Here is a 13,153-nt window from a genome sequence, read left to right as displayed (position 1 = left end):
CTGGGCGTTGTTCAGAAGGCGAATCCCAACCCAATCAACAGGGGGCGGGTGGCTCTGCCTCCTGACCGGGCCCACAGACACCCTCCTGCTCCAGCTGGACGCCAGAGCCACCACAGGCCGAGTGAGGGTTTGGGACTGACCCAGAGCCAGGACCTGTCAGACAGCTGTACTGAGGCAGCCCACACCCACTTCGGCAAGGACAACAGCTCCTCACCTACCGCCAGCTCAAAGCGAAGCCCAGATGCCAGCCGATCAGATCTGTGTCCCACAGGGCTCCGATGAGAACCTCAGTCCTTAGACTCCGAAGTCCTTACTCTTCTAACTTCACCAAAAAAGTAAAACAAGAATCAGAGTAAGGCGATAGGCTACCATGCCACAGAGGAGCGTCAGATGAAGTCAGGACTGGGAACCTGTCCCAGCTCTGCACTCAGTAAGACAAACAGCAGGGGCGCCTCGGGTGGCTCAGCTGGTTGAGTGTCTTGATTTTGGCTCGAGTCGTGATCTTGAGGTTTGTGGGTTTCAAGCCCCACGTGGGGCTTCACCCTGACAGTGCAGAGCCTGCTTGGGATTCTCTCTCTCTTCCTCGCTCTCCAAATCTCCCTGCCCCTCCCTCACTCACATGTGCTCTCTCTCACTTGCGCTCTCTCAAAATAAACAAACTTGAAAAAAAAAAAAAATCGGGGCACCTGGGTGGCTCAAGTTGGTTGAGCGCCCGACTTCGGCTCAGGTCATAATCTCATGGTTCATGGGTTTGAGCCCCGCATCGGGCTCTGTGCTGACAGCTCGGAGCCTGGAGCCTGCTTGGGATTCTGTGTCTCCCTCTCTCTGCTCCTCCCCCACTCGTGCTCTGTCTCTCTCTCAAAAATAAATAAAAATATTTTTAAAAAAATAATAGCAACAAGACCAACAGCATCAGCTCACCTTTGTTTCACGCCTACTATGTGTTAGCCCCTGAGCTAGGTGCTCTACAGACTTCTCATCTTCATCCCCACATCAACCCCCCGGTGAGACAGAAATGATCTCCATTGTACAAATGAGGAAAACTCAGGTTCACAGCTCGAGGAACTTGCCCAAGGTCCAGCAAGTGGTATACTAGGAATCTGAACCCAGTTCTGACTCCAAAAGCCACGTGGCCACATTTGTACAAGTAACAACATGGCCTCTTTGAACTTAGTCTTCCCCTCTGTTCAAAGGCGGATTGAACAAACGGTAATGATTTGGGCAGAGCTTTCCAGTTTACAGGGCTGAAACCACAACAATGCCTGGAGAGAAGCTGGTAGGCCAGTACAATGCCCCCGGGGGGCTCTGTCTAAGCCTGACCTCGAGTGGAGATTCAGCATATGTACATCAATTTCCACCCCCTAGCAGGACTACGGAGAGCCATCGTCTGGTTCCTGGCCCTCAGTTCCAATACTTGGTCCGAGGTTCTTCTTCATCGTAGAGAAATCTGGGTGTTACAACCACCACCATCTGCTCTTTAAACCACATGATGGGACACATTTGACAATGTCTGATTTTTCCCAGGAGGGAGTGAAGGTGTGCATCAGGAGGTGCCTCCAATTCTGGGCCAGTCACTCTGGCACAGCCATCAGGCCCCTAGCTCCTCCACCTGGTCCGTGGCCCGGCAACTCCATAGGCTTGCAACCTAAAAGAGTCTGTGATCACCAAAGCCAACTCTTCCCAGAAACGAGAGGAAGGGGAGACCCACACAGGTCAGAGGCCATGCCCAAGGTCACCTAGCAAGCTAGGGGCAGACTTCATTATGAAGAGCCCCAAATAGGTGCTGGAAAGAGAATGTGACTGTGTGTGCATGTGAAAACTCCTTGTACATTTAATCAGACTCTCATATGCACCGAGAGCTTACCGTGGGCTCAACCTTGTGGGAAAAATAAGAACATACAACTTGGCTCCTCCTTTGTAGGCTACAAGCTCCTGGAGGGCAGAGACTGCGTTGGACTCCATTCCCAACCTTCCTAGACACCCACTCTGAGCCAGACCCTGAGCTGTGCAGGGATAAGGAGACTCTGCCCCTGTCCTCAAGAACACACAAGTAAATAGAAAATCACACAGACTAGTGCTATAGCAGAAGGAAGGAGAAGGGCTGTGTATGCCAGAGCTCTAGCAAAACCCAGCCTAGGGAGAAGGGGAAGCCTTCTGGGAGAAGGTGGCTCTTGAGCTGGGTCTTAAAGAACAAGTAGGAGTCAGTCTGGTGAAAAGGAAGGGAAGGAAGGCCCTTCTAAGAGGTTCTGTTTACCAAACGTTTACATTAGCAATAACAATAACAATAATAATAATCCCAACATTTATTGAGCATTCTACCATGGTCCAATCCCCATATTTAAGCACCCATACATGTATTAACTCGTTTCATCCTCATAACAGCCTTTTGAGATCATCGATATTATTATCCCCATTTTGTAGATAAGGACACCAAGGCCCAGAAAGCTCCACAGCATGCCCCACATTCCCCACATTAGTACCCAGTGCTAGGATTCGAACCTGGGGGCCTAGTTCCATGCGCACAACCTCAATCAGAATCACCCTATGTTTCTCGGATATGCACTTCGTATCAGACTTGGTACCGGACACGAAGGTGCAAAGATGAATAAAAAGACACTCACAGTGTATAAGGACAGAAGGACAAGTAAAGAGAAAATCCTGGGTCTGAAGCTACATAAGGAAAAGTTCGACACCGCTAGAGAACAAGCAAAGCAGGCATCAGCAAGAGATGAGGCGGACTGGTGGGGAAGGCCTTGAACATCACATCAAAGGGCCTGGATGTTTCCCATTGGCCAAACAGCTGCCAATCTATAAGCCAAGTTGTAATATCAGAGGCCACCTGTAAAGCATGTACCAAAGACTGGAGAATATGGAGACCTCTACAGATAGGTAAGTGAATGATAAAATACAAATCTGTTTAAAAGAGCTCTTAAAACTAATAACCTCTTTAGGCATCTTATCCATCAACGGACACTAAATATATAACTGCTGTCATGTGAACCGGGGAAAGATTTTTTTTGTCCTTGTATTTAGAAAACTTGGATACCCCTGTTGTCAGGGATGGGAAGTAACAGAAAGTTTCTAAGCAAGGAGTTCTTAGATGGCAAGGTCTGGGGTTTCTGCTCCCCACCCACCCCTGCACTCCCACTTCTCCGAGCCCCTCAGTCTGCTGGAAGTCAACCATCTAAAGGCCCGAAGAAGAGCCGACCCGGCCGAGAAGCTCCAATGCAGAGATAGTCTCACAAAGAGCGCTACGTAAGTACAAATGACTGTTTGATCAATCATTTGGCCTCGGCGTGGGATTTGGTTAGAATTAAAGCCATCTGGCTGGTTGGGGGGGGGGGGGGTTGATGGGGGAGGAGACAAGCAGGCGGGAAAATGACCCACCCCCTCCCCCAGAAAGCATTGTTAAAATATAAGGGGAAAAACAGTAAAGTCCCTGCTGTTATTTCAGCCTAAGCCACTTAATCCTTCAGCACATAAAGCAACTTATTTTATGACCTTTTCCCTTTAAAAAGTAAATCAGAAGACGCTGCCTTGAATTCAGATATCTCTGAAACACACAACTCATCCCTCCCAGTGAAATATCCTGTTTCATAAACCTTCTTCGAGATACTTGAAACTGCAGATCACTAAATGCCTAGCTTTAGGCATCTGACATTCCAGAGAATTAATATTTAAACTTATTATAGGAAAAAAGAATTGCGTTTGGTTGAAGCATGAAATATTTAATAGCGTCTCCAAATTAGAAACCCTATATTGTTTCGTGCTGGAAATGCCAACGTTATTACCTGGGCTTTGCACTCAAATAAGATAAAATGCACAGGCGGTCTTGAGATTAAACACATAATTACAGCCGTTTTCTCCAGAGAGAAGGGGAGCAAGGCAGGTTTGGGAGTGGAAGCGATTGAGTTTCATTTTTACGATACACTTAAAATTATACTATCATCCTCTGCCTGGAGGGTTGGGTTTGAGAGCGTTGAAGCTACTTAATCACAGAAAACTGTGTCAAGATCGGTGAATCCACGGAGGCCTATTCACGGTCTCGCAAAGCTGTCTCTGTCTTGGAATGGGCCCGCTGCTGGACAAGACGGGGTAACTTTCCCTACTCGCTAGGACAAAAGTATTAAGTGGTTTGGGATAAAAATTAAGCTTCAATTGACACAGTGGATCCTGGCAGCCTCTGCCGGCACATGTAATTTATTTACAGGGTTGGAAAGTCGGCAAAATACATCATCAGCTCTTATACAAACTTCTACTAGGTATTAAATACCCAAGCCTCAGAGAAGTAATTCATATAGTCCAGCAACGTTCCAAAACAAACCCACTCTCCAGCCCTCCGGAGAGCTTAAAACAGCAAATGGGATCTGTATTTTTAAAGTCAGGTTTAGAATTCTCCCTGGTTTCTTGCGAAAGCTCTATTTTCCATCAAACCTGTTATTTAAAAACAAAAGCAACAACATCTAAAAGAGTAATGTAGTGGTTAAAAAGACACAAGTAGGAAGGGGCTGGGCCACATCACAACCAGCACCATCCTGGTACTGCTTCCTCCTCTCCCTTTCAGACTCAGGGTCAACATCCGAAGGCAAAGAAGCCTGGGGCAACAAGGTTTCCTGCAAATCCATCCTCAGGATAAGTAGGATTCTTTGAGAATGTCCACCTTCTCGTGAACGCAGGCACCCTCGTGCAAGGCCACAGACACAAACCAGCAGCGGGAACTTTTCCTTCCGTGGGGGTCATTTGGTGTGTTCATCATCTGAATCAAAAGACCCGCTTCCCACAAGCAAACTCTCAAGTTGACCCTGACCCCGGGTTGTTCTCCCCACCAAGCCCTTCTCTGTCCCATCATTGAATAAGAAATAGCTTAATAGATCTTAAGCCATCGTGCCCAGTGAAGCATGCATTCTACACCCTAGGCATGGAGGGGCTTATGAGGAATTCTCTTCAAACATCAACAGATGCCTTCAGAAGCAGGGGAAGGAAGACCACAACCAGGGACTGGGCAAGAAAATCTCCCCAAACTGTGTGAAAGGCTCAAAAAGGGACTAGAACCCGCCATAATGCGTGTGCCGCTGCTTCTGAGAAGGAGCTGCTTCTAGAGGATCCCTCCGCAGCCTCAGAGAGGCCTGGCCTGAGGACCCCGTGTCACAGCTGGGAACCACTGTCTTTCCCCCATTTCTGCAGCAGGGAGGTGGATGGATGCAGGGAGTCTCCCCATAAAGTCACACCTCTGCTTGTTAGCCAGGACTCGGAAAGGGCCACTCCCGGGAATGGCTGTCTGGCCCAGCCCGCAGCCTTCCGCTACGTTCCCCCGGGAATGGGGGCACATTCTGCAGCCACAGCAACTCCGTGCCACTGCCTGGGTTTTAAAGCCTGTCCTTGAGAGTGCTGTGCTTTAGGGGGAAAGCATTGGCTTTGCTGTAAGACAGAGCTGAGTTCAAATCCCAAGCTTTACTAACTTACTACCTGTACAGCAAGTCACTGTGAACTAAATAGTGAGCTTATTATTGGGGCAAATGACTTAACCTTTCCAACCCTCAGCTGCCCCATCTGTAAAACCAAAATAATGCCTCCTTTCCTCACAGGGTTATTGGGCATCATTAACTGCAATCACAACTATAATGTACCCAGCCTGTCACAGAGTAGGTGCTCAGTAAAGATTAGTTGATTCTCCTCTTCTGTTTTCTTCTGTGGTCAGCTTCAGGAATCAAGTGTTCATAGGAGAAATCAAGTCTAAACCTGACCTGAGACAAAAGTGCCTTCTTCCCATACCCTAGATCCTTCCCAAACTTCCCAGTCCAGTTCATGGGGAATCCCGGAGCATCAGAGCAGGAAGGGACTATGTATAGATCATCCAGTCCCCACTGCTTCCCATTTTACAGATGGGGAAACAGACTCAAAGCCAAGAGCATGGCCTGCATGCATTGAGGCTGTACAATGGTGCATGTGTTTGCTCCAGACAGGCCCAACCATAACCACCAAATAAATTCAGGCCATACAGGAAATGCATTATTCAGTTAGCGGACTGAAGGTCTCCTCTCAGTGCATCTGACTCAAATGCTGACTTTAAAAACACAGCTCGTAATGCTAACACAATCCGCCTCAATCCGCCGGAAACCCTCTGAAGGAATAACCCTTTGGAGTTTAGGGGAAGACGGGGAAAAGAAGAAAACAGATGCTTTCAGTGACTTTAAACTAGAAGATCACTGGGTTAGGGATGTATTCTCCCCACCCCCACCCACCCCAGGTCTCTGTTTCCTTTCAGTTTCTTATAAATAAGGCCTAGGGAGACCAAATCAGCTACAACCACCCTCCCCCTTTTCTGCTTTCCTTACTAACTCAGCTATCAGCCCGGACTTTGCTTCGAATGCTGAAAGCACTTTTTTTTTTTTTTCATTGTAAACTATTAATTCGGGCAGCCACTGTTGATAAACAAGAAGTCCGTTTTTAAACTGCTAGAATCATTAGCACAGTGAAGGCGCTCGGCACAAATATTTCAGGAGTTTGCTCTTTTTTTCCTGGCCCTGGTATTACAGCTGTGCTTTCTGCATAATGCACTTGAATTTTTCAAAGCCCACTGCAAAATTTGTTTCATTTCTTCTCCCCCTTGAACTGAATGTCTTTGTTTCTTTAGGCACAAAAATAAACTACCCCCTACCAAAAGAAACAACACAAGTCTCTAGGTCCAAACTAATTGCAACTAAAATCTGCATTAGGAAAGTAAATTACCAAACCACATAATTTAATTTTAAATACAATCGTGGATATATAAGGTGAGATTGTTGAAATACTACCACATCGGCTTCAAAAAAAAAGGGAATTTTTTCCCAAGAAAACTGAGACAAGGAAGGGAAATGACCCTCTCTAGGCAAAAGCCACAGTTAGCCATAGTCTGGTCAACTTACAAATAAAGTTGATATTTGTTTGTTTGTTGTTGTTGTTGTTGTTGTTTTTTCCTAATCCTATCCAAAAAAGGACTGAAAACTTTTTCTCCCCTTTTCTAGGATGCTGGCCAAACTCCACAAAATAAAACCGAAGAAAATGATGATAATTATGCAACATTCAGAACAAAGAACATAAGAATATATTTTTTTAAATGATTCATTGTGCACTTATGCCTGTAATGAGATTTTAACGCACTGTAAAAATAAGTGTGCTGGCTCATTTAGCTTCTCACGCAAATGTAACGCAGGGAGATGAATAACTCAAAGACGGGGTGGGTTTTTTTTGTTGTTGCTTTTTTTTTTTTTTCTCAGAAGGAGGAGAAGTGTGAAGGAAAACCACAGCATATAAAGAAACTTATGTTTTCAAATCACAGATGGAGCAAGACAGCCTATCGATAGGATTCCACAGCTAGAAGAGTCCTGAGACCTCGGCCTAGCCAAGTAAGGCAGGTAAACTGCTCAGAGGCAGCTAGACCTAAATTAAGTTACGATCTCATGTGATGGTCTCCTCTCCATTTGTACGCCAAGTCCTAGCAGATTCTGGAGAGCTTGGGAGGCAGGAAGGGAAGAGAAATTCTAGCCGCACAAGATTCTTAGGGAATCTTTGGGAATTATATTTCCGCTACACGTCTATAAAAGATTTGTCGGATACATAACTCTCATGCCTGTAGACGCAACATGTTCCTATCGTATTTGTGTACCCACACACATACACGGTTCTCTCTTTGTCTCACTGAGCCTGACATTTGGCCAGCAGGTTTCCCTCCCCTCCTTATTTGAAACCTCAAGCACCGAAAAAATTTGGATCTGATTATTTCCGGATCGCAGGACCAGCACTTTAAAATGGATGAAATGCAAGCAAATTGCCCACCAGAGCCGGAGGGGGTAAATGCTTTCAAAATAACTCATACCTTTCTATTATGGATGCGCTAGCCCCTGCAAGGCCTCCCCAGGACATCTCTGTGGCTTCTGATTCAGATGAAGAAATTCTACCAGGTAAGGCCACTAAAACCATCATGTTTACTCTCCACTGTCACCAGCCCCTAATGCCCATGTGGACAAACTAGAATGGCATTTTGTTTTCCTTCTTCAAGAAAAAAAAAGAAAAAAGAAAAAAAATATATATATATATACACACACATACATACACACACATACTAGCTATTATTTTAAGTTACAAGATTGACTCCTTTTTGGCATTTACAGCCATGTTATGATGGCTGTTTACTAATGGCAGTGTCCACATTTGTCATGATCATCAGCCTTCTTTTTAGTGCTAGGACATGTCCAGTCTCAGTATGCGGTGAAAGGGCCCAGAGAGTCGTTGTGAATTAAATAGTGAGCTCATTATCTGGTTCAGTCTGGGAACAGCAACTCTGGAAAAACAGTAAACTAGCAAGTTTTCTAACTATGGCACAGATACTACTTCCAAAAATTCAAGACAGAAGAAATACCAAAAGCAAAAATATTTTAAGTTCCCCGGGCACGTTCAGAAGCCATCTAGTATGCCAGCCCTCAGCCGCCGCCACACACATGTAGAAGGTACAACCATGGCACCGGGATCTGCTACTTGGAAGTGGAAGGCTAAGAAACTGCCACTTTCTGTCTGTAGCTTTGAGCACATCCTTGAAACTCAACGTCTTCATCTATAAAATGGGAACCATAGTAATAAGAGCCAGTATCTGCCCAGCACTTAAAAACTGCAAAGTGCTCTCCATCTGTTCCGTCCGAACAGCCCACGAGGTAGGCAGAGCACAGCTGGCGTGAGGGCAGATGAGAGAATGTGTGGGAACGTACGTTGAAAACCGTAAAACGCTGTGCACGGGGAACAAGCGTCATCGGGCCATCGCCACAAAGCTGTCTGCCTCCATAAAGCCCAGATGTTTACCTTCTTTCCTTGTCAGGACTTCCAAAAGCAGAGCGTTGGGTGTTTAATAAGAAGAAAGAAAAATGCAGCATCTGGTAATTTGGCCTTTCCAGCTGCTTGGAATCTGGATAAACGGGACTCTGCCATAAACAGATCGTGATTCTTATTGTAAATGATGACAATGTTAGTCCATGACGTCGCATCATCCCAGTGCCTCCTGACTCCAGATCTGGAAACACAGAGGACCCTAGCATTTGCGGATAAGCTGCTGGACTAAAGGGCTCGCTCCCTTTCTCGGCTTAGGGTCTGTCTGAAGCAGAAGGCAGATCATCTGAAACCTGACCCCAGACCAAGCAATACTGTCTTCTCTCCGGTCACTGGGCAGCCGTGGCCACAAAAGACCTGAAGCTTCACTCCTCTCAGCTTCCTCTGGCTAGCGTACCAGTGAGTACGCTTCACATCCAACATTTTAAAAATCAAACCTTTCTCCCTCTTTTCCCTGCATCCTTTATCTCAAGGATCACTTACCCCAGCATGGTGCCTGGCATGAATTAGTAAAAGTGACCCCTTCTAGCTTTTTAGTTTATAAAGCATTCTTACAACCATTGTTTGATTTACCCTGAGAGGAAGACATTATTATCTCTCATGCAAATGAAAAACCAGAGGTTGAGAACATTAAACACATTATAAGAGTAATCCCCCCAGTAACCAGGCACTGAGGCTTTCTAAGTCAGTGTCACAGGAAATTTACAAATGGGGGAACTAAAGCGCTCAGAGAAGGAAATAACTTCCCCCAAACTCCCACAAATCATAGATGGCAGGGCATAGTCAATAAATATTTTTCAATTGGTCTTATGTCTGTTTCCAATAAACCTACGATTTGAAGCTAGACACCAAACATTCAAAGGGTTACGTGGTCTGGGGAATATTTGGGTGGGAGTAGGGGTAAGAGGTGCCGGTTCCTTACGCATTTATAGGAGGACTGCTGACACTCTGCTGGAAGTTGGTTTTGTCTCAGGCCACTGAAGGGCTTGACTTGAAGAAGAACTTGCATAGAAAGACAGAAACCAGGATGGAAACCTCTTCAAGCCCAGGTCAGCAAGCAAAGGCTGACCAGAGAACTCCCACCCAGACCTGCTGGGTGCCCTTTTACATAGGAGACACTTTCTCCACTCTCGGGCCTCAGTTTCCTCATCTTTCAAATGGGTGTGATAAATCCTACCCCACCAGCCTTGCTGAAGGCTGTGAAGAAAACAGTTTAGAAGGCTCTTACAAACACTTAACCAGAACAACCACCTTAGGGTACAAAGAAAAAAGTTGTTCCTCCCATCCCTTTATCCTCCTCTGTCCTTTCCAAATATAATCCTGACTTAAACATCTCATACATAAGACATTGGTGGGGGCGGGAGAGTATGGATAAAAATAATTGGGGGTTGGGAGAATGGAAGTAGGAAGATCGTAGGCAAAGCATCCAGATGAAAGGTCTCTAACCAAGGCTCGGGACAAAGACTATGTTTAGGAGAGCCATTCACCAGGTCTGCCGAGAACTCGATCTTCAGTTGACAGCTATAATTTTTTAAAACTTAAAATGTTGCAGGAGGGTATCTGTTGAAGAGAGGATTATGCGTGGAGCCGGGCAAGGCAGGGAGTTCAGGGCAGCAAATATTACTCATGTCTTACACACCACTCCTCTCTCCCTAGCAAAAGAGAACTGTATATGTGTATTCCTGTAATAATACTCTAAAGCCATTTTTTTTTTCTGCATCTACCCTTTCAAACAGGACCCCTATCTGCTGGAGAAGAGACTGACATTGAAAATGAGACAAGAAATAGCACTCTTCTAACAGACTCTGATGTTTTTGTAAAAAGAAAAACAGTTTGCGTTCATTTCGTTTTACCAGTCCCTGAATTAGGAAGTTGGATATTTTCTACCCTGAAGAAGCTCTCATCTCTAAAAGCAAGACACCCTACCTAAGTTGCTGGGTTGATGCTAAAGAAGTGATGTCTATAGAGCCAAATAAACTTTTTGTTTTCCTTGAGAATCACCTGGATAGAACCAAGAGGTTCCAAATGCTGAAATAATGAAATCCCAAGCCTTGGTTTCTCTCAGGGAGGAAAAAAAAAGGGCAGGGGGAGAGGAGCACACAGCGTCTTAACAATTTCCTCAATTTCTGGTTAATTATCTGTCAGCATGAAACTTATAAATAATGGCTCAATAATAATTAACTGTGATGAGAAGAACAGATTCATGAGAATCCCCACATCATCGCTGACTTTGAGCCCATAAACCTTCCTTGGGCCTGCACCTTATACCCACCAGCTTCACTGGGTGGAGGAAAGGTATTGCAAAGGAACTTCTGACCAAAGATTATGCTTCTGAAGCTTCAAATTGAGAAAAGCCATTTTCTAAGTCAGAACTTGACTCAGGACAGATCATAGATGCATAAAATTTTCTAACAGGAATCCAGAAATCATCTGATCTAATTAATTCCTTACTTGAAAGATGGGGAAACTGAGGTTCCAAGAGGGGAGAGGTCTTGCTGAAGGCTTCTGGTTTTTGTTACTTAGGGAGATTGGAATAACTCAAAATATGCCTGCAACTGGTTCAGAGATCCTCAAGTTGCTATTCACCCTAATTTATAAGATTCTGATAAGTTTCACACAACTTTTATCAGAAATACACAGAAGTAAAATTATGTAATCTGAACTCTCTATACACACACTTCTCCAAAATAGGCTTACTGATTTTAAATGAGATGCTTCCTAAACAGGCATCATTTTATAATGACAACCGAGTCCCAAACAACTAGAAAGAAACTGAGGAGCACTGTTGAACGTTCCACCAAGTTCTCTGGAGAATTCCCACCAAGGTGTGCGGTATCCAGGCCAGGCAGCCCGAATTTCTCCACACCTCTGGCCAGACACGTTGGCGAGGGCAGACTTACCCTTCCCGGCGGTGGCCTTGGACGGACCGTAGTCTCTGGGGCTCCGTGGTCGGAGGAGGTCGTGGGCGCAAGGAGGCGGCACGGGCGGCCGGGGCAACAGGTCACGCGGGCCCCCATCCACGCAGCCGCCGCCGCTCACGGTGACCCTAAAGGCCATGTGTGTGCCGCCGAGGCCAGTGGGCCCGCGGCCTGAACCCGGGGCGCCGAGGGCCTCCTTTGGCCTCTTGTCTGAGTGCGCATCTGCCACCTCGCAGTGCATGGCGCCAGGGCAGGGCGCGCCGCTGGGGGTCGCGCCGGGCTCCTTGGGGAGGGGAGAAAGCATCAGCGCATTAGTAGGAACGGACGGAACAGCCCTTACGGTGTCCCCGGGGAGGTTTGGGCAGGTCACCACTCCTCGGTTTATTTCTTGTCTCTAAAATGAGTTAGCTCCACCACACTTACCTTAACCTGACGCACCCACCTGATCCCGCAAAAGCCCCTTCCAGGCACAAGAGTGGCTCATACTTCCTTCTCTGGTGCGTCCAGGGCCCCCGCCACCCGCTGCCACAGCGCTTTCCGAGGGGCCCGTGTATCCTCCAGCTCAAATCCACCTCCACCAGTACCAGCCCGCTTTAAAAGGGAAACTGAGGCCTGGAGAAGGGAGAGTGGCTGTGCGGTGACACCCAGTGAGGCAGGAGCGGGAGGCAACTAGTATTCCCTGGGCAGGGCTCCGGCGAAGCCACGGAGGCTACTCCAGGTGGGTCAGAGGCTGCGCGCCTCCTGAGCGCTCCGGGGACCCGGCTGCACGTAGGGACCACAGACTGTGCACCCACCAGCCTGGGGCGCAAACCCTCTGAGACTTACCAAGACCCCCCCTCCCCCCTAAGCCAGGAGAATGCGAGTCCGACGATGGGCGCTCACTCCCGCGACACAAACCCATCACGAGCACACAGAGACACGCACACTCCCACGCTCAGCAGAGAAAATGAACCCATCGCACGCGCAAACCCGCACAAAGTCTGTAACGCCCATGGACGCTGGCTCCAACGAATACCATACACCCTCGCAAATGCACGCCGGGGACACAGTGTGCCACACGTCCTGCTCTCACTCACCCGCTCACTCAGCAACACTAGCAGCGTCACTGGCTCACACTCCACAAACACGCGGGCTGCGTCCTCCTCCACAGAGTCTCAGCCCCTCCATCATCCCCCCTGGAGCAAGGGCCCGGGGCCCCCAAACTCTCCTTTCCTCTCTGCACTCCCCGCGCCATTCCAAAGCTCCCGGGATTCGAGCGTCGCTGGGACCCCAGCCTCGGATCTCAGGCCCTGGCGCCCGCCCCCTCCCCGGGTCACGGGCCGCGCCCCCTCTCACCTCGCCGCTGCGGCTGCAGCTCGCGGCGCGCACCGCTCCGCGCG

General features: G+C 47.5%; 1 protein-coding gene across 3 annotated transcripts in view; it reads right to left on the bottom strand.

The window, feature by feature from the left end:
* Positions 1–12,015, bottom strand: part of GLIS1 (GLIS family zinc finger 1) — a 229,227-nt gene extending 217,212 nt beyond the window's left edge. For all 3 annotated transcript variants that reach the window (XM_047085855.1, XM_047085856.1, XM_047085858.1), the window contains exon 1: positions 11,757–12,015. In XM_047085855.1, the coding sequence (XP_046941811.1) occupies positions 11,757–12,015 (259 nt within the window). The remainder of the gene's footprint in view (positions 1–11,756) is intronic.
* Positions 12,016–13,153: the final 1,138 nt, after the last annotated feature.

Source organism: Lynx rufus, unplaced genomic scaffold (assembly GCF_022079265.1).
Source record: "Lynx rufus isolate CCGP_SWC_20201006 ecotype Redwood Valley unplaced genomic scaffold, mLynRuf1.p SCAF_2, whole genome shotgun sequence".
Classification (NCBI taxonomy): Eukaryota; Metazoa; Chordata; class Mammalia; order Carnivora; family Felidae; genus Lynx; species Lynx rufus.
Note: the sequence above shows the minus strand (reverse complement) of the source record. Positions and strands in the feature narration are given on the sequence as shown.